Below are 21,427 nucleotides of genomic sequence, written 5' to 3' on the forward strand. Positions count from 1 at the left end.
GAAATTACCTAGCAGCAGACTAGTAGTAAAGTTTCACCAGCTGCACTAGTGCAATATAGTTTGAAAACTCTCTTCTGCACTTCTGTCCATACAGAGCCTCTCCGAAAAAAACTTCCTCTTAGACATTTATTGTCACTTTGATACTGCTGTGTGGTACAGCTATCAGCACTGGGTCTTGAACTAAGATCTGTTGAGCCTTCTAGTATATTTAGGCAATCTTGATGGCCTTCAGAATAGAGATTTTGATGCCTACATATAGTTTTAGTCAAAATAATCAGGTACTCTGTAGCTTTGAAACCCTCTTGTCTTACAGATGTGGTTAGGTGTTGATGTACCAAATCAAGGTAGTAAACAGTCCAAGATGCAGTTGGAGGCCATCCTGCCCTGCCCTATGCTCTGTGAACTGACCTAGCTAGGCCTTGTTCCTCTATCTGTGAATGCGTGACTCATCGATATGGGCGTTTGTGTTGGGCCCATACCAACCTTGTTTAGTCCCACAGTGTTTTGTTCGCCCCACGGAAGCCAAGAAAGCAGCAGATGAAGCCAAGATGAGGTTTGCCCACATAGATGGAGATCATTTGACCTTGCTGAATGTCTACCATGCTTTCAAACAAAGTAAGTGTAAACCTAAGCATTTATATAATATGCTTTAACTCTTAATATTACCATCCTCTATGCCTGGTGTCAAGTGTGAATTAAGCGATCCTATTTCAAAGTACCAGTTTGTTATATAACACAGTATTTTTAAATAATTTTTTAAATAAATAAATGTTATCACACGAGGAAAAATTGGCGCATTTTTAACAATACTGTCTCTCTTACCTTTGAACCAGGAAGTAATCTCATTTATCTGAAAGACTGACTTTTTAAGACCTGAACTCATGTCTGCTGCCCAGTTGTATGTTCTGACTACTAGTTCCCCTCCTGCTTCTGCTAGATCTGCTCCCTGGGTTGCCTCTGTGCCTTTCTGAATTGGCTTAGGCACTGTGTTTTTCAGGTGGCAGATGCAGATAGTCTAAGAAGCTATTTTAAGAAGATTTTAGAGTTTTATAAAATGTTGGAGTTGTTTCTGATGTTTCTTTACCTGTAAAGTTACATGCCATAGTTATCACAAGTCCACCTGTCTTGCTGAGAGGGAGAGAGAATAAAACCTATACATGTAAAATCCCTTTAAGAGAGACTTGAAATGGCACATCTGTATCCCTCAACAAAAAAATTTTTGTTTTGAAGTTGGGTATCTTGGTCTGGCCCAGGTCTTGAAATGAGTGCTGGGTAGCCTTGGACAGCAAGGAATCCACCTTTCCCAGGCATATGAAATACACCTCTACCTCGATATAACGCTGTCCTCGGGAGCCAAAAAATCTTACCGTGTTATAGGTGAAACTTATATTGAACTTGCGTTGATCCACCGGAGTGCGCAGGTCCCCCACCCCACCCCCCCGGAGCAGTGCTTTACTGTGTTATATCAGAATTTTTGTTATATCGGGTCGTGTTATATCGGGGTGGAGGTGTATTAGGCATAGAAAACCTGGATTTTGCTTGCCTTGGGCAGAATGTAATGTCTCTGGGGAGTTTGAGGAGGGGATATTTCAGATTTTATGGGGAGGAGAGGAACATTTCAGGGACCAGGTTGATTTGAAGAAAGGCTGGTTCGGGGCTGGGATGTTGGAATAAGTCTCGAGGAGATTAATTGTTGGAAGAGCACAGGTGACATGTCAGTAGTGAATGGTAAGTTTATCACATGGCTCTGTAATTTATTACATGGATATCACTTGTACATATCTGGTTTGTATGTATATATACAAACACAGTATCCTCTCCTTCAAAACCATCACTCATTTTGTTCAAAAATATTTTGGCAGTTTGAGCAAGATCAAAATGACAGAGAGAACTGCTTATCTTCACCTATCTGTCTTTTTGAAAAATAACTATAAAAGTGGGATCCTGGGTTTCAGTATTTTCCATCAACGATTTCCATGTCAAATTTGCTTTGTTTATAAGTCAAAAGATCACACCAGTTGCCAAGAAAGCTTAACCTGAAGTTTATTTTTACAAAATCAGTAAAAGAAATAAAAAGAAAAAAATGTTGAACTCAAGACTTGGCTGGCAGCTTTGGTGTATGATGCAAAATTGAATCCAGTTTACTCTTCCATTGCAGCACTAACAGGAGTAAAAGCTGTAGGTTTTTAAAGTTAAACTTGTCTGTAGACTAAAAATGCCATTATTACCTGGTTGCTTTTTTACTATAACCACATGTGATGCTCCAGTAGCAAGAGAGATTGTCCATCTTTTTTTGATAAAGAGCCTACAGATGTCTTCAGATCTTCACTTTGAGCAGTAGTTAAGAGGCTTCTGTGAAAATTCACTATCCGTTTTGGAGAACCTTGCACTGCTGCCACCTTTATGCTGTCTGCTCTTTATATTGAGGATTTGAGGCTCCAGGATTCTCCATGTACCTTTTATGGACATTTAATTTGAACATTTTTTGGAAGCCTGCAAGTGAAGGAAGTGCTTGACTTGGAGGGTGAAAACGGTGCTGCTTATGAAAATTAGATTTAGAATACTCTACTGAAAATGATAGCAGCTTTCAGTCCTCACTTAGCATCAAAATAATATTTATTGGTGGTGGTGTGTTGGATCCTAAGTCTATCTTATTTGGGATCCAGCGGTTGTGGCAAATACCTTAGTGTTAGTACACCGGTTTTTGCTCCCAAAAGAGTCTTGTGCTGTTATGGATACAGTTTTTTGTCCTAAACTGCTGTCCCTTTAAAAGTACAAGTACTTTGGTGAAGCATATGTTCAGTAATGATTAAAGGAAAACTGACTAGACAGTACATTTACAACAAGGGGCTGTGGTGATATGTCCAGTTTGAGTAAAATGCCACTCTCTGCATGTGGAAATATCTGGGGAACCAATTATTGCTTAATTTCACTGTGTTCCTATGGTACCTTATTTTGAGGTGGGAGGCTGGAGACTGCAAGTGGATATTCTTTTGTACAGGACATTATAAAACTCCTGTTAAGTTCGGTGAAGGGTATAAAGATTAAATGGCATGCAGTTGAGATTTTCTCTCCAGTGTTTGGTTTAATAACTTTAAATTACTCTAGGGCTAGCTTGTACTGTTCATTCTACCAAAAAGCCTCTACATTAATCCTTTGTTTGAAAGGTGTCTTATGAGAGGAAAGTATAATCTATTTTTAATAGTTAAAACATCTTGGCTTCAACAAAATAACTTGACAGCTTCCTCAATAAGAAATTTATCTTTTTTTGCTGGTCTGAAAATACAGAAAACTTACTCAGAAAACAAGTACCTTAAATCTTGCACAACATTGTATGTTTCACTTGTTTGTTTATACTTAAGTGTAGGATCACTTCTCTAAATGTTCAGGCTAGTGTCCTTTAAGAATGAAGTGATCCTACAATCTAATTTCACCCGGCGTATATAAAGTATTCATGAACATGGAAGACCTATTTTAACAAATAATATAGTAATAATACATTAAGACAAGAGGAAGTTTTGCTCTGCTTGGCACTGGTGAGGCCTCAGCTGTGTGGTCACCACATATCAAAAAAGAGGTGAACAAATTGGAGAGTCCAGATGAGAACAAAAATGATATGTTCAGAGAATATGACCTATGAGGAAAGGTTTAAAAAACCCAACAACCTGGTCATGTTTAGCCTTGAGAAAAGGAGAGAGGTAGGGACCTGACAAGTCTTCAAATATGTTAAAGGCTGTTTATAAAGAGGACGTCCCTGGCCACTGAAGGGGGGCTAAGAAGTAATCTGCAGCAAGGGAGATGTCAGTCAGGTGTTAGGAAAACTTTCTAATTTAAGGATAGTTTCAGTACTGGAACAGGCTTCCAAGGGAGGTTGTGGAATTTCCGTCCTTGGAGGCTTTTAAGAACAGATTAGACAAACACATGTCAGGGGTGGTCTTAGATATACATGGTCCTGCCTCAGGCAGGGGGCCGGACTAGATGTCCTTTTGAGCTCCTTTCCAGCTCTGCATATCTGTGATTACTAATCTGACAAAAGCACCATTACTTAAAGCCACAAAGGTGGTTTCAAGTGCATCATTTGAAGATAAACTGGCATTGCAGAACTACATAAGAATGAAACACATTTCTTAGGTAGTTCCGGTATTGTCTACATGTTTGATTTTTGTTATTGAAGGGAACTGATGCTGTGTTTAATGTTATCACCCTTCTTTAAACTCGCTGAAATGAGCTAATGTTACAATGTCTCGATAGAACCACCATTTCCGAACAGTAAAAGGAGTAAAGTGTGAGCGTACCCGTGGTAGGCAACTAGTCTGGATAATCTAGAGCACTAGAAGTATGGAATTCTGGAGATGTTACTGTGATAGGCTGTGCCTGGCCACTTATGTCTGCTTTCATTTTCCCTTCAAAAGGCAGAAAACACTTAACCTACCACTCCTCTAAGGTAGCTAAAGCATGCTTCTACTGCTCTTTAAAGATGAAAAAGCTCTATAAAAGCACTTAATATTGAAGGAGGTTTTATTTTTATTCATTTGATTTAGTTGATGTATCAGTGCAATATAGTTGTACTAGTCTCTCGTGTTCATTACCCATATAAAGTTAGTAAAGATTTCCACATGCTATTTGCAGCCTGTTCATTTTTCCTAGCAGTGTGGGCCAAGGGTATTTGCACTTGTGTTGCATAGTGCCTCTCATCTTAAGAAGAAAGAAATTCATTGGCATAGCATTACAGCAAGACAGTAATGTTTAAATGTGTATGTGTGTTACCGCACACAAAAAATTCTAGGTATATTCTTTGGTCCTGGCCACACATTTCCTGAGTAGAAGACAGTTTAGCCAAGTTACCTAATGTATAAAATCCATTGAAGAGCCTAAGAACTGTTAGCACTTATAAAATATGGATTTTGTTTCTGGTTCATCTGATTGACCATTCAGTTGGTCACTGTTTTATTTATTTGTTTTAATGGGATAAAACATTCAGTTTTGGTGATTCATGATTTTTTTTAATATTGCAGATCATGAGTCGGTTCAGTGGTGTTATGACAACTTCATTAACTACAGGTCCCTGATGTCTGCAGACAATGTACGCCAACAGCTGTCACGAATCATGGATAGATTTAATTTGCCTCGTAGAAGTACAGACTTTACAAGCAGAGACTATTATATCAATATAAGAAAGGCTTTGGTTACTGGGTATTTTATGCAGGTATGTGTGTATCTGTATATGAAATTTATAGACTCCTCAGTTTTTGCTGTGTAGGTTTTAACTTTACCTTAATTAACTATCACCAGTTTATACAACTTATGAGAATATTACTTATAAAAATGTTTAACCATAATTTATTCAAACCTATTTAGTAGAAGATTTATTGAGTAGGAGTGTGCAATCAACCTGACAAATGACAGTCATCTGAAGAAAACCACACACTTGGAAGAGAAATTGCAGTTAAACTAATCTAATTTTTTCAAAATGTTATTTCTTTAGTCTTTACTAGTTACCTTGTTGAATAGCTGACAATTAATTCCTGGTAAATATTGTAAAAGAAACAAAGCAAAGACAGTCCTAATAAAATTGTCTTTCAAATAAAATGATTTTAAAATGCAAAATAGACAGAGTCTAGACTGACAGAACTACAGAAAATGTATCTCTAGAATTTTCTGATGTTTGAAGCATGAGAAGGAAACTGCATTACAACTGCCATATTGGATTTCCAATATGAAAGGGGGAAGATCAGGTAGCTGCTTTCTTAACAAATTTAAATAAAAATTAAGTTTTACAGTGGCAGTAAGTTTCCATTTGGATAATGGTCGTCTGCTTCTAAAAAGCAAATGCTCTGAGCATTTTGATTATTTTTAAATATGTAGGAATTGTTACGCTTGTCATGACCAATGATCTATTTAGATCTTCATTGTTGGACAAGATATTGTGCTAAACATTGAGGTTATTCTAATTATCTAATCTGCTCCAACAATTGTCAACAACTGATTTATAAATACTGATAGCTAAGTATTTAAGCTGAGCTGGTGATTGATCATTTCATCCTTGACACTTCCGTCAGTGATAAACCATGGGTGGAGCACGGACATGTATTCTAATAAATCAATCAGAGTCCCAGGGAAGGAGATAGAAAAATATTGCAAGACTGTCAACCTTGTTCTTAAACTTTTTCCCCTGATGTAGAATGGTGATATATCCCACAACAGTTAGTTCTCTTGGGAGAGTTATAGCACTGGCCCCTTTCTGGGTTTTAGTTGTCCACATTTCTATAATTGTGCGCTCTGATGCATAGTGAGGAAAGAATTACTCCACCACAAGACATAAAACTTGTTTAGTTGGTACTTGCAAGGAAATCAAGCAATATTCACTGTTTAGTTTCTAAAAAATTTTTTTTAGCTTATCAGAAAATGGAGGAGAGCTGTATTCTTATGAGAGGACTGCTAAATGGCTACTCAGTAAGCCAGTCTGCCTTTTAGTGAAAGTGTAGTTTACATGGACTTATTTTGTGCCAGGTTCTTTCTTTTAAAAAGTTACTAACGTGTCCGTGGATTTTGTGCATTTTGATGAGAGAAAAGCTCATGTGACTTTGATGTATGTTTTGTCTGAATTCACCTTTTAGTGGGTAACTCTGGTAGGCAACCTATGGCACGCGTGCCGAAGGCGGCATGCGAGCTGATTTTCAGTGGCAGTCACGCTGCCTGGGTCCTGGCCACCTGTCCAGGGGGCTTTGTATTTTAAATTAATTTTAAATGAAGCTTCTTAAACACTTTAAAAATATTTTTTACTTTACATACAACAATAGTTTAGTTATATATTACAGACTTACAGAAAGAGACCTTCTAAAAACGTTAATGTATTACTGGCATGCAAAACCCTAAATTAGAGTGAATAAATGAAGACTCAGCACACCACGTCTGAAAGGTTGCCGACCCCTGGGGCAACTCTTTAACAGTTTACATACAAACCAAAAATGAAAATCATGGTTTTCATACTAATGTTATCTCAACTCTGGGCTGTATATTTTAATTATAGTAAACATTTCTCATAAACAGTAATGTATTGAGACAGAAATTTAGAAAACAAACTTGTTTAGTCTAAGTGGCTTAAACCAAAAGATCTGCCACAAGCTTGCTGTATTAAATTTCCTATCTGTAAAATAACATACCTCACAAAGGCATTGAGGCCTGATTATTGATACTGCTTGGAAGTACACTGATACAAGTTACTAAGTTTTAACTAAGAAATAAATGGAAAATACACTATGACAGATTTAATGTTAGTCTTGAGAATTTTCTGACTTTTTATGTAAACATACTTTGTTAATTTTTTCTCATTTTTAAGAGGGAAAAATGTTAAATTCTATTAGTCAAATTTGAGTGCTGGGGAAAAAATGGTTTTATAACTGTGGTTCATAGTTGTTAAAACACCTGCAGTGCACAGACTTTTCTCAGTCTAAGCTTTGTTTCCTCATAGAAATTTCAGGCCCTTAACTATTTAAATTTCTTGATTTCAGGGTGCAAATAGCTATATAGAAACTTCACTTATTTTGCACTTGCATCTTTTAATTTCTACTTTCAAATCTATTTTTGGAAAGCTGTGTGAAAATATTACATAAATATCAAAATAACTAGATATCAGAGTTCTGAACATAAGTGAAAGATGCTACTGCAAATGTAAAGTATTGGCTTGTGAAATTCTTTGCAAGTGTGCCTTAAGAGATGGTCCTTATTAAGGGCCTGATTAGACAGACACATACATAAGTACTCCTTCATTCCACACCTAGGTCTAACAGATAGCTGAGACGTAGGAAGCCCTAAAAGATAAGACTGCACATTATGTATGCTTTGCATTAGCCTATAGTACTTAGATTAGAATGCATAAAAACGAAAGGAGAAAATAGAAAAATGAATGGCCTTTGATATATAGGAGGTCAAACTAGATGATCTAATGAGCTTTTGTCTAGCCTTAAATTCTATGTATCAAATAACAGTGCTGTTGTTTTTCTATTTCCCTTTTCATTGTTACCTGGTCATAATCCTGTTTTATTCAATCTGATAAAAACAGATCACAAAACTAAATTTTCATGCTTAAACAACTCTATTAGAGCAGAAAGATTTTTTTTTTTAAGTATAAAAACTGAAATTGCATGGTTTTAGAAATCTTAAGGATGGAGCCAGAATAACTTTATGGGAAGTACTAATCTGTGTTAAAAGTAGGATATGCCTCCAAAAAGAATGTTAAGGAAACAAACAAAATGGGAAAATAACTGGCTTGGAAAAGTGCAAGCAAAGGAAGTAATTGCAAGTGTAATTGCACTGCCCCAAAACTTGGAGGATACCTGCATCTCAGTGATGCTGCTGCAAAGGTTTTTGTCCTGGTAAATTTATATGCCTTTACAATGCTTAACGCATTGATGCCCTGATCCCATTATTATATATTTTATATATAGTGCATTCAAACTATGACTCTCTTGATGCTCAAGTTATAGTTAATGGCTGTAACTCAAAACCTTTTGTTAAAAAGAAGTATGTGCCTGTTGTCGTCTTTTCCCACTCCACTTCCACTGTCACTTCAGTGGAGCCACTGGCAATCAATATTAGGGAATAAAAATAGGTAACATATCATATAAACATTGTTTTTATGCATATATTTTATTGTATATGTCAAAATCAATCCTGAATTCCTCAAAATAATAGCGTATTACTGTTTCTGGCTATAAGATAAATGATAGGAAAATGGAAGCTATGATACTAAGCATGAGGAAACCAGACGTTGAGATTTTTGTATAAATGTAAATAGTCGAGAGATTCGGATACTAAATGTACATGTTAAGAAAATTTACAGAAAATTATTCCCTAAAATAAAATATTTAAATAAATGAGTTGTTCTTCGCTTACCTTTTCTATATGTGATAGAAACAGTTAACAGTTCTCCCAGGAATATTTTTGAACCAATATATTCCATTCCTAATCCAGGAAACAAAATTGATTAAAACATTTTATTAAAATAGTGGGAATTATCCAAGAGTGAATCATTATTGGGTGGTCATCCAAACCTGAAATAAAGTAATGGTATAATCTGCAAATTTCCTTTGTGTTGAAAATGAGAAGTTAGGTAAAAATTACTAATTCTTTAAAAGAATATTTTAAAAGGGATATTTCAAAACACACCATTGCAAATAATATCGCAGACATTGTAGATAGTGTCACAAAAAGTGTAAGAGACAAAAGCACAAAAACTTTAAAAATATATAAGAATTTCTCTTACTGTGGCATTGGGGAAATATCCTGATTTGCTATAAGTAAGTACAGGTAGTTATTTCTTTCAGATACCTGTGACATAAGCCAATAAATATATTTAATCACTGTGATAGCAAAAATGAAAAACAACTGTAGAAATGTGGTTGGTAAGAACAAAAGAATGAAGATAAATGAAATAATTTACTTCCTGTACTTGATTCACAATTCAGGAAAGATGGCCCAAGCTGAACTGATGTAAAAAAAATCATTAATATAACTAGCTGTAGCTCCATAATCTGGACTGTTTCAACTCTGCTATATTTCCTTTCATTATTTTTCTATCACCCTTTTAATATTTGTGACAAAACAAACAATTGTTGACTGTACAAAATGTCCTCAATAAAAAGTTAACTAAAGGGATGATGAATTAGTTTTAGATTAACTCTGTGAATAAAACTACTGATATAAAGATCTCTGAATACTTTACCAAATCCTAATAAATTAAGTATTGCAACAGCTCTGTGATATAGGCATTATCTCTTCACAGACAGGGAAACTTGGACATGGAGAGGTTAATTGACTTTACCAAGGTCACAGGAAAAGTGTGTTGCTAAACCTGCATCTCTCAGCTCTGAGTCTTATGCCATTACCACAAGACCATTCTTCCTCCTGTCTTACTGGATCTCCAACTCTTTTATTGGGCTTATGCATTTCAGATCCAAAGTGCTAGTAGGTCCATTATTATAATCCAAAGTACTTTTGTAGTTGGTATCAAATGGGATTTTAAGGCCAAACTTATTGTTCCTTTGTCAGTCCAAGAGGCAGTAGAATGACTAAAGTGCTTGAGTCAGATGTCCTTATTGGACATTGGCTTTCTAAAATATTGCTATTAAAAACTTTGGAAGAAGTTTTTTCATTTTAGAGAACTATATTTGGTATACTTTTGTGCTAGTAATCCTCTTCCCGAACTGAGAACTACTAGCCAGTTTTTTATCACTTTGTTTCTTGCTTCAGTTGCTTATGAATATTTAAGTATACCTTAGCAATTGCCAGATACACCAGAAATCCTGACAGGCAATATAAATAGTTACTCTTGGCTGGCAAGTATGCAAAGTCCATGTGAGGTTTAGAAAATTAGGCTTACATACCTTGAAAATACCTGTTTCTTTCTTTTTCTAAAATAAGATATCTGCTATAGACTTGTGCAGGCAATAAACAGATGAGTAGTTTTAAACAATTGCAAACAGAGTTCACAAAGTAGAAGAGATTTATTTCCTTACATGTAATGAAAAGCTTTGTTTTTTTTGTTTTGTTTTTTGTTTTTAATTTAGGTGGCACATTTGGAGCGAACAGGGCATTACTTAACAGTGAAAGACAACCAGGTGGTGCAGTTACATCCTTCCACAGTTCTTGATCACAAACCGGAATGGGTACTTTATAATGAATTTGTCCTTACAACAAAGAACTACATCCGCACATGTACAGATATCAAGCCAGAATGGTGAGCAAAAACACTTGACCATTTTCTCTTTTCTAAGAAACTTTTTTTTAATCTGATGGTGTTTTCTCAGAATTACCTAAAGTTAGTTCTTTTTTTCACAACTGTCTACTATAAAATGTTTTAATGGAATAGATGGATTTGTGCACTTACAGGTGACTTGAGCTCCCTTGATCTGTACATATAGTTCCCATACATTAGTGGGGACTATATATGTGAACAAGGGGTTTTGGCTTCTGTTTTAGATGTTTATATTTGTTAGTAATGAGGAGTCCTGGGATTTGTTTTTAAGATTGAGCAGGAAGGATTTAACATTGTGTCACAGACTTGGGGTGAAATCCTGGCCTCATTCAAGTCAATGGCAAAACTCCAGTTGTCATTGTGGCTAGGATTTTTCCCCTGGTGCAAGAACTGTAGTTTCCAGGAGCTAACTTTCTGGTGGTAGATGCATGATTGCGCAGTCAGGCAGGCAGTGCTACATACTTTCCGTCTTGTTATAAGTTGTCACTTGTTTCTCTGTGTGTTGTACATATGACTTCATGGTTCTTGGAATCTTAAGTTGTAGAATACAATACTTTTTGGAATTATCTGGTTATGAAGTAATCAAAAACATTGCAGTATATCATAAAATGTTTACAACTTGAGTATTATGATTCAATTCAAAATGCTTTTTTGGATCATTTGAATATTAGTGTTTGGCACTTGGGTCAATCAGAACTTAATTTTTCTATTTAAAGGCTCAAAAGCTTGAGTGTCTCACCAACAGAAGTTGGTCCAATAAAAGATATTACCTCACCCACCTTGTCTCACTACAAATTAGGTATCTTATTCCTTCTTAATAAGAATTACTGGGAAATTTTGATCTTTTAAATGGCCACAGCCTTGAGACTAGCGTGAACAAGTTTCACAACTTTTGTACTGCTTAAATAAGCATTTAAACTTTGGATATTTTTGTATGTAAAGCCACTTTTCTTTTTGAAAATTCCAAACTGCCTTTGTAATGCTGGACCTAGGAGTCATGAGATGGATCTGCACATTTCTAGACAGTACTAAAGAGACGGATAATGTTTAATTATTTTACGTAGCTGCTAATTAGGCAAAATGGCTACAGGCTGCATAATGTTCAAACTTGTATATTAGTGACAATTTTGTTCTCTTTTTGGCAGGTTGGTGAAAATTGCCCCTCAATATTATGACATGAGCAATTTCCCACAGTGTGAAGCAAAGAGACAGTTGGACCGCATCATTGCCAAACTTCAGTCCAAGGAATACTCACAGTACTGAATTTATGCTTTGAACTGAAGTTATTCAGAGGACAACTTTAAAAGATGACTGAACTCAGAGTTCAAGTTGTGCTCTTCACTTTGGTTCAGTAATGGCCTTTATTTGAAAGCTTTTAAATTTTTTTCTTTACAGTAAATATTCCATTCTGATTTCATAAATTAAACATTTATGCCTCCCTTTTGTGTTGACACTGTAGCCCATACTGGAAAAGCTGATCAATGTTTTGCAGTTTATTGAAAGTAGTTCTATATATAACAATGTTATAAGCATTTCTTTAGAAATGGTTGAAAATGCTTCTAAAATGTGATTATCGACCATGGTATGCATGATCGTTGTAATTGTTGACATTCCTTTTAGAAGTTGTGAAATGTTACAACTTGTGCTTATGTAGACACAATCTTCAGCTTCAGTACAGAGGTACTGACTTCAATAAAGTCTATTTATACTAATTTTGTGCCACAGTACTTCAGTATTTTTATTGGTTTTGATCAAAAAATTTGAAGAATCATTCAGTCTCCAATCTTCAGTTAAACTGCTTATTTTGTTGACATCACTTTAGTCTACGGTTTTCAGTGTGTTGCAATTATCTGTGTGTCACACTTAGTACGGATAGTGATAAGTGAGATATTACTATATAGTGTCTAACATGAATTCCCATGCCTAATTCTTTAAATGGTTTAGTGATTTGTTTTAAGTGGAAATTCCATGTAACCTGTTGCAGTTTTGACAGAGCTCTTTCTCTGAACACGTTCTTACAGACTTTCTTGGTTACAATTGTAATAATGAGAATGCATCTTGTTAGTCTTTATGGCCAGCTAGAAGTTACCCTGTTAGGTGGTGGTCAGATAAGTATGATACTACATTGTTAAAATGCAATAATTCTTATGAGGTTGGATTCAGTAGCATGAGCGAGCTATATGACTGACAGACACTCCAGACATAATAGTCTTATAGTGATATTAGTGAAATAAGACTTGACAGCTTTTTCATAAGAGGAAAGTTGGAACTTGTTGATCCCAAGTGTAATTGAAGTGTTCGGTATGATTTAAGATTTTCCCTACTCTGAAACACACATTAGATTAACAGTCCTTCTGGCAAAGGAAGGTAGGAGCGACTCTTCCCAGTCTCTGTGCTGAAGCTGAATTGCTTATAATAGTCATTAATATTATGCTAGATGCTATTCATTTTTTCCACACCCTAGGGCAAAGTTTTAAGTCCTTCTGGCCCTGAGAGTGGAGAACTAAGTTAGTGTCCCTTGCTGGAGATACTGCTCAGACTGCCTGACCCAAGGACAATGGAGCTTGAGTACTAATTTAGGATGCTTTAAGTTATAGCATGTGGCTAAAAAATATATGGAATAAAGTTTATCAGGTTTCCCTCCCTCTTTCCAATTACAAACCTTGAGTCCTTTTTTTCTAAAATATTATGGGGGGAGATTGTGAGATGGCGGGAAAATATCCCTTAACTGTTGCTTAATGGAAACTCTTAGCATTGTGATGGATAATGATGCTATAACATTGTCTAAAAGTTAAATAATTCTTGTGTGTGGATTCAGCACGAGTAGCATGATAAAGTACCAGGTATTCTGTGAAATCTTCCCATCTGAAGAAGTGGGCTGTAGCCCACCGAAGCTTATGCTCAAATAAATGTTAGTCTGTAAGGTGCCACAAGTACTCCTGTTCCATTCCATTCAGCGGACTTTACTGCCCCCGTCAGGATTCCTGGTAAGAGCATAGAAAATTCAGGTTGTATGGGGGGGCAGAGGCAGACTGTTTAAAAAGTAAATGTAAAATAAATTGAAATGCTTTAGAGCAAAATTAAGATTAAATATGTACTTAAAATGTAGACATTATGAAACAAAATGCTTAAATTATTTTCTCCACTTATTCACTAACTGGAGTTCTGCCCTCCACAAAACAAATTCTGCTCTAAAATAACTTTAAAAATCTACTATGGGATTCCATTTTGTCCTGTTAATTTCCATATCACACTTGCTCAGTGCTGTTTGCAAGGAAAACGATACCGGGGTCACATTCTCTGCTACTGTTCCAACTACCATGTACAATTCAGTGTAAAGTGGCTGGAGCCTGGCTCTAACTGGCCAGCTGAGAATTCCCCTAGCATGGGTGGGGAAGCACTCAGCTAGCTACTATATAAAGGCAGCTCCTATGCCAGCTAGCTCTCCCTTGATGTGGCAATGTCTCAGTATTCTGCCAATTCTCAGTTAGCATATGGTCCCATAGTCAGCTGACATAAGCTATGGAAGCTTAGGTGCTGCTCTAACTTTAGGGCTGGGACAGCTTGAGAATTGGGAGAGCAGCTGGTTATGGATTCAAGTTGTTATTGATATGAGAGAATATGGCTTGTTTTTTTCTAACTGCCATCCCCACAAACTCAGCTTGGGCCATGACAGTCAAGCTGGAATCTTTCAGTCACATGCATCATGACTACTGGGGATGAAAATACAGGCCAAATTATGTAGTCAGTGACAGCTGTGCAGCTCTGTAGTCTTCCAGTTAAGTTAGTGACACCTGTGAAAACCACCTCAAGAAAATAGTGACACCTGTGCAACCCTATCTTCTTGAGGTGTCATGGAAGACTGCAGAGTTGCACAGTTGTCACCGAGTACATAATTTGGCCTGTAGTATCTGCACTGCTACTAGTAGTGATGTACAAGATGGAAAGACAGTCAGGGGCTAGCAGTTGGTTTAAAAAAACAAAAAGCATTTTCTAACTTGGAAGTATAACAGTCTTGTTATGTAAATCAATGCCATACCTGATGCATAATGCCACTTACACACTTTTTTAGTTTAGAACTGAACTTGAGAACATTTTTAAAAACTCATATGGAATTTTTCAATTCCAAACCAACTTTTTATCAAATGTTTTACAGGTATGTGTACATTGTCAACAGAAACATTCAATAATGCTGAATTTTATGTTCAGCTAATTTATTCTCTACATTTAAAAAAGCTCACATGGGTGACATATACCAACTATGTTAATAAACCATTTTAGTACAGTTATAGTGTACTTAGGTGTTACTTCTACAATTGCACAATATTTATCTTCGGTATAAATCAGAGTAGCATTGAGGCTACCTTTTTGGCCTAAACTCCTTATTTCAACATTCTGACATGAAACTGTTGAAACCACTATGCACAATTCTTAAATTATTGCATAATTCATACATAAATATTTTAAATACAGAAGTATATTTGTTGTGCAAGAGCCATACAACAAAAGGGAGAGCAAGTTAACTAACACATGCTATTAGCACTCATCCTAATACAGGAAGTAAACTAGTCCTTGGCTCCATAAGAGAGAATTGGAAAGGAGTGAAAGAGACCTATTTACTGGATGTAATGGTTAGTGAAAGAGAATTTTCAATTTCTGACAGGCCACTGCAACAGCAATAATGAACCAATCTTTTTTTTGAATGAAGTGCTTTAAGAACACAACTAAGATAAACGCGTAATTATGCTTAGTGCTTTTTGTGTATATATATTTCAAAATCTTCACCGTTCCCATTTTGCTAGTAGAAAAACTGAGGGGTAATAAGGAAAAAAGACTTCCTCGGGTCACACAGCAAGTCAGTGACAGCACTAGGGAATCATGTTTGTTTGTTTGGTAGTACACCTCTACCCCGATATAATGCAACCTGATATAACACGAATTTGGATATAACGCAATAAAGCAGCGCGGGGGGGGAGGGTTTGCGCACTCCAGCAGATCAAAGTATGTTCGATATAACACAGATTCACCTATAATACAGTAAGATTTTTTTGGCTCCCGAGGACAGCGTTATATCGGGGTAGAGGTGTACTTACATTTTAACTATGAGCATACAAGGCTCATTGTCTGCCACTCAGGGAATGTTAAAATAGCATTACCCTGTAGATCGCTATAACTTTGCTTTTAGTTATTTATAACAGAGAAGGCAGCAAACTGAAAGAAAATATTAAATCAGGTATTAATATATGGCCAAACAGTGGAAAATGAGTAACTTCTTAAAATTAAGAAGGCCAGAGGCCATTACTGACTAAAATAATTCAGAGGTTTTTATGCCATGTAACATTGTATTCACATTAAATAACACCACTGTTCTTCATAGGAGGCTAGACAGATCTCCTTTGTCAGTCAGTCAGTTCTGCTCCTTGATGAGCTGAAAATATCACTTCTGAGGAAATGAAATGCTCTGCAGATTTCTGCTGGTGCATGGAACAAGAGTTTCGGAATAAGGTAATGCTACTGAGCACTAGTTTGCACCTGGCCAGACTCAGCTGCTTGTTGGGTTGTTTTCCTTCTGCTGTGTTCTCAACCTTCATCATTTCTTGTAAATTGGTGGATATGTTCTAAACTGCAGCTTGTGTGTTTTTAGAATACTCAGAATACAGAAGAACTGTATCAGTTAGGATTAGTTGTTTTAGCTTTTGAAAAATTACAGCAGCTGAGTTCTTAATATGAGATTTAACCAGTTCCCTTGGAACAATCAAAGGGAAAGAAGTGCTCTATTGACTTGTAGAGTGGTTGGTTGTGGAAGGGGAGTTGAGTTGCTTTGTCTGCTTTGGATTGTAAGATTTTTGTTTTATAATATGGATTAGATAAGGAAATAGTAATACTAGAGAGTAAATCAAAGGAATTCATTTTTTGAATGAGAAGGTGAGCCCCCCACTTTATAATAGTGCTTCTACTTAAATTCCTCAAAGCAGCTAGGGCTAATGTGGATCTGTAATAAGTGTGGTCAACTTTGTGTGGATGACAAAACTAACTTGTGATTGGATGCATAAAACTGCCTTTAGAGAGATACCTGCTAATGTTAGTGATTCATCATACAGAAGTGACTAGTCGTACTTGCTTTTCCGATTTCTCTGTACCTTTATAGCATTTGTTAATTTTTCAGTGTAATAGAATAAATTAAAGACAGTTCGCATTTGTAAACCTGAATGTAAAAGTCTGAGTTTTTACTTATTAAATTTGTCTGCACATATAAAGGGCAATGATCTGCAGAAATTATGCACCTGAATGTGTTTCTGGTAGCATGATGGTGAATAATTTTCTTTAAGTTCAAATTCTTTTGGCATGGGGCAGTTGTTTGCTGTAGATGTGGTATTTATTATTGATCATTTTCATATTTTCACATCTAATTAGTATAGTATCAACTTCTGTGTGCTTTTTCCCCACTTTTTGGATCAAGTCTAATTTGAAACTAACAGCATAAGTTTGAAACTTGGACTTAATGTTGTATATGCACTGAAGAAAAATATTCAGAAGTACTGTATAACTGAATAGTGTAAACTGAATTTGTCTTCTATTGGAGTGTAAAATTTCAAAAAGGGATTTTTTTAAAAGTCACAGGAAAAACTTAGGTGGCAGTCACTACTAAAGGTAATGTTTATCTTCTGTTAGATACAAATTCATGACTAATTTACAGTCACAGATTGCTACGATTTTTCTTTTTTCAGTTATTAAAATAGAAAACCAGTCATGTGTCATGACATCATAGAATTACCTGATAGTGAGAACCCACATAAATGCAGTTGGCCATTTAAAAATCTTGTTTGTGTGATGAGTAAATACTTTAATTTTTTATCCTACTGTTTGAGCAGTGAAAGACAATGCTTTTAAACCTTTTTTAGTCTTAATCTTCTACCACAGCTTTTAAGGCTTTTGTAGGCCTTTTAAATCTACTTTACAAGGAGTACAGTATATCATAAGATTATAGAAATTAGAGATAGAAAAGATTTATGTAGTCATGTACTACTACTAGTTCATTTCAGTATTCTTTCTTGCAATTGTCCAATCAAATTTTTAAAATGTCTCAAGCAATACAAAATTTAAGTATTTTTGAGGTTGAAATTGGTAGCTTTAAAGGAGTACATAATTTTTTTCTTCCTTATCTCTCTTCCATGTAAAATACTTGCAAAAGACAGACTAAGTGTTCTGATTATGCAGTATTGCATTTGAGATAAGTAGTTATCATTGAGGACATCCTGACTTCCACTATCAAGAGGTTAAAAGAAAAATGCTGACAGCCAGTGAATAATGTTCTCACAACTGCAGTGGTCTGTAAATAGTTTTGTTCTGACAATTTTAAGGAGGTTTAATTTTGTAGTCTCAATTAAGATACTATAGAGCTTCTTAGGTACACTGAATGTTGGAGGGGCACTACAATTTTCACATGTATACATACGGTTTTAAGTGATTCTGTAAACATATCCCACTTTGCAAATGGCAGCTATTCAGTAACTACCATTGTATAGAAAAAAAATTCTCACAAGTGAATGCTGATAATAAATATTTCTTTTGGCTGCAATGGTTTCTTATTTTTTGGTTGGATTTTATTCTTTTATGTAAAACATGTCCTTGCCTTCCATTTGAATTCAGTGTCTGTTTTGTAGGCTTATTGCATTAGTGCTCCTAGCCTCATTGCTTCCAGTAGCATAAACAGTAGACACTTAAACCATCAAGCACTTACTGGGCTTCATGCAGTGGAGGGTTGCAGGTAGACCTGAATGCTTTGTCAATTCAAGTTTTCAGCCATATAGTAAAACCACTTCTGCTTATATTAGTGATGGGTGTTCTCTTCTAAAATATCTCATTTTTCAGCTCTACAACAATGCCAGTTTTTTCCATTCAAATTCATGTGCCACTTCAGAGCACTGCACGCTAAAGTTTAGAGACTTGACTCTTTAGACCTTAGAATTATATTGAGGTTATTTCATCTTGCATGTCGAATAACAGGTAATTTATAAGCTTTTTTATTATGGAAGGAAACGGTATCATTCTTTTAAAAAGTTTAATTTACTATGTACCTTTCCTAAAAGGCCTACAGTTTGTATAGGGGCAGAAGGTTAAAAGCAGTGGAATTCACAAAAAATGTGGATGATAGTAGCAGTCAAAGAGGACATCAAAAACATTCTTTTAATGAGTTACTGGATTGTGCAATAATATGAAAGTAATCTTTAGTTTCTGTTCCTAATCCAATGACTTTTTAAAGTCTCTCTAAAAGTCAGTAATTTAAGATCAAAGATCAGCAAGAATTTAGCATTCAGGGCCTTAATGCTCAAACTAATGAGCACCCTTTATGTTGATAGCTGAGACTGGTTTGCTTTTCAGGAAATGTATGGACAATAAACAGCTTTGGCCCATAGTCAAACAAGTGTTAAAGAAAAATCCATAAAGGAAATAGAAACAAGAATATTAAAAGCCTCAGATTTTCCTAGATGCGATAGCTGATGGATTCCTTCACCAAGTAGATGCTGAACGAACAAGAGGGGATGCCATTTTAGATTTGGTTTTGGTGAGTAGTGAGGACCTCATAGAAGAAATGGTTGTAGGAGACAACCTTGGTTCGAGCGATCATGAGCTAATTCAGTTTAAACTAAATGGAAGGATAAACAAAAATAGATCTGTGACTAGGGGTTTTTATTTCAAAAGGGCTAACCTTAAAAAATTAAGGAAATTAGTTAGGGAAGTGGATTGGACTAAAGAACTTGGGGATCTAAAGGTGGAGGAGGCCTGGAATTACTTCGTCAAAGTTGCAGAAACTATCAGAAGCCTGCATCCCAAGAAAGGGGAAGAAATTCATAGGCAGGAGTTGTAAACCAAGCTGGATGAGCAAGCATCTCAGAGAGGTGATTAAGAAAAAGCAGAAAGCCTACAAGGAGTGGAAAATGGGAGTGATCAGCAAGGAAAGCTACCTTATTGAGGTCAGAACATATAGGGATAAAGTGAGAAAGGCCAAAAGCCATGTAGAGTTGGACCTTGTAAAGGGAATTAAAACTAAGAGTAAAAGGTTCTATAGCCATATAAATAAAAAAACAAAGAAAGAAGAAGTGGGACCGCTAAGCACTGAGGATGGAGTGGAGGTTAAGGATAATTTAGGCATGGCCCAATATCTAAACAAATACTTTGCCTCAGCCTTTAATGAGGCTAATGAGCTTAGGGATAATGGTAGGATGGCAAATGGGAATGAGGATATGGAGGTAGATATTACCACACTCAAGGTAGAAGCCAAAGTCGAACAGCTTAATGGGACTAAATCAGGGTATGTCTACACTACGGGATTATTCCGAATTTACATAAACCGGTTTAGCAAAACAGATTGTATAAAATAGAGTGTGCGCGGCCACACTAAACACATTAAATCGGTGGTGTACGTCCACGGTCCGAGGCTAGCGTAGATTTCTGGAGCGTTGCACTGTGGGTAGCTATTCCGTAGCTATCCCATAGTTCCCGCAGCCTCCCCCGCCCCTTGGAATTTCTGGGTTGAGATCCCAGTGCCTGATGGGGCAAAAATCATTGTCGCGGGTGGTTCTGGATAAATGTCGTCAGTCACTTCTTCTGGGAAAGCAACGGCAGACAAGCATTTCACGCCTTTTTTCCCTGGATTGCCCTGGCAGATGCCATAGCATGGCAATCATGGAGCCTGTTTTGCCTCTTGTGACTGTCACTGTATGTGTACTAGATGCCACTCACAGAGGCGATTCAGCAGCGCTACACAGCAGCATGCTTTTGCTTTTGCATGACAGCAGAGATGGTTACCAGCCATACTGTACCGTCTACCATACCATAAATCGGTAATAAGATGATCATAGTTACCAGTCCTTTTGCACTGCACCATTTGCTGCTGTCATAAGTGCCCCTGGCTGAGATCAGCCAGGGGCGCAAAAGCCAAAATTGGGAATGACTCCCTGAGTCAATCCCTCCTTTTTGGTATCTAAAAATAGAATCAGTCCTGCCTAGAATATGGGCAAGTGTACTAGAGAACCACTGTATCATAGAACCAGAGAGCACAGCTGCTCTGTGTCAGATCCTGCAGAAATTATGAGCTGTATGCTATTCACAGGGGGTGCTCCTGCAACAACCCCACCTGTTGATTCCATTCTTCCCCCAGCCTTCCTGGGCTACCGTACCATTGTCCCCCCACTTGTGTGATGAAGTAATAAAGAATGCAGGAATAAGACACAGTGACTTGTTAGTGAGAAATGAGTGGAAGGCAGCCTCCAGCTGCTATGATAGTCCAGACAGGACATTAAGAGGTGTGTTGAGGAGAGGAGCCCAGCATCCCTCTGCTAGTCCAGGGGCAATTGAATCTTTTCTTTACACATGAAGGGTGGGGGCTGATGGAGCTCAGCCCCCTGTTGCTATGATGAGGACGGTTACCAGCCATACTGCACCATCTATCAGGAAAAATTAGGGCCAGGCGCCCTTGATCGACCTCACGGATGCTAGTTGGCATTGTTACCAGTCGTTTTGCACTGCCCCATGTGCCAATAGGCTGATGATGACGATGGATATCAGTCTTACTGCACCATCAGCCACCCATGGCGGGGAGGGTGGGGGAAAGCAAGGATGTTGGTGTTGAGTGCTGCAGCATCGCATCTATCTGCAGCATTCAGTAAA

At 36.7% G+C, this 21,427-nt stretch overlaps 1 protein-coding gene across 1 annotated transcript in view; it reads left to right on the top strand.

The window, feature by feature from the left end:
* The window catches only part of DHX15 (DEAH-box helicase 15), a 61,289-nt gene extending 48,821 nt beyond the window's left edge, over nucleotides 1-12,468 (top strand). Inside the window, exons 11-14 of the mRNA XM_039539841.1 lie at nucleotides 493-615; nucleotides 5,016-5,206; nucleotides 10,569-10,738; nucleotides 11,902-12,468. Of these exons, the coding sequence (XP_039395775.1) occupies nucleotides 493-615; nucleotides 5,016-5,206; nucleotides 10,569-10,738; nucleotides 11,902-12,019 (602 nt within the window). The 3' untranslated portion in view covers nucleotides 12,020-12,468. The remainder of the gene's footprint in view (nucleotides 1-492; nucleotides 616-5,015; nucleotides 5,207-10,568; nucleotides 10,739-11,901) is intronic.
* The last annotated feature ends 8,959 nt before the right edge of the window (nucleotides 12,469-21,427 follow it).

Source organism: Mauremys reevesii, linkage group 5 (genome assembly GCF_016161935.1).
Source record: "Mauremys reevesii isolate NIE-2019 linkage group 5, ASM1616193v1, whole genome shotgun sequence".
NCBI classification, from domain to species: Eukaryota; Metazoa; Chordata; order Testudines; family Geoemydidae; genus Mauremys; species Mauremys reevesii.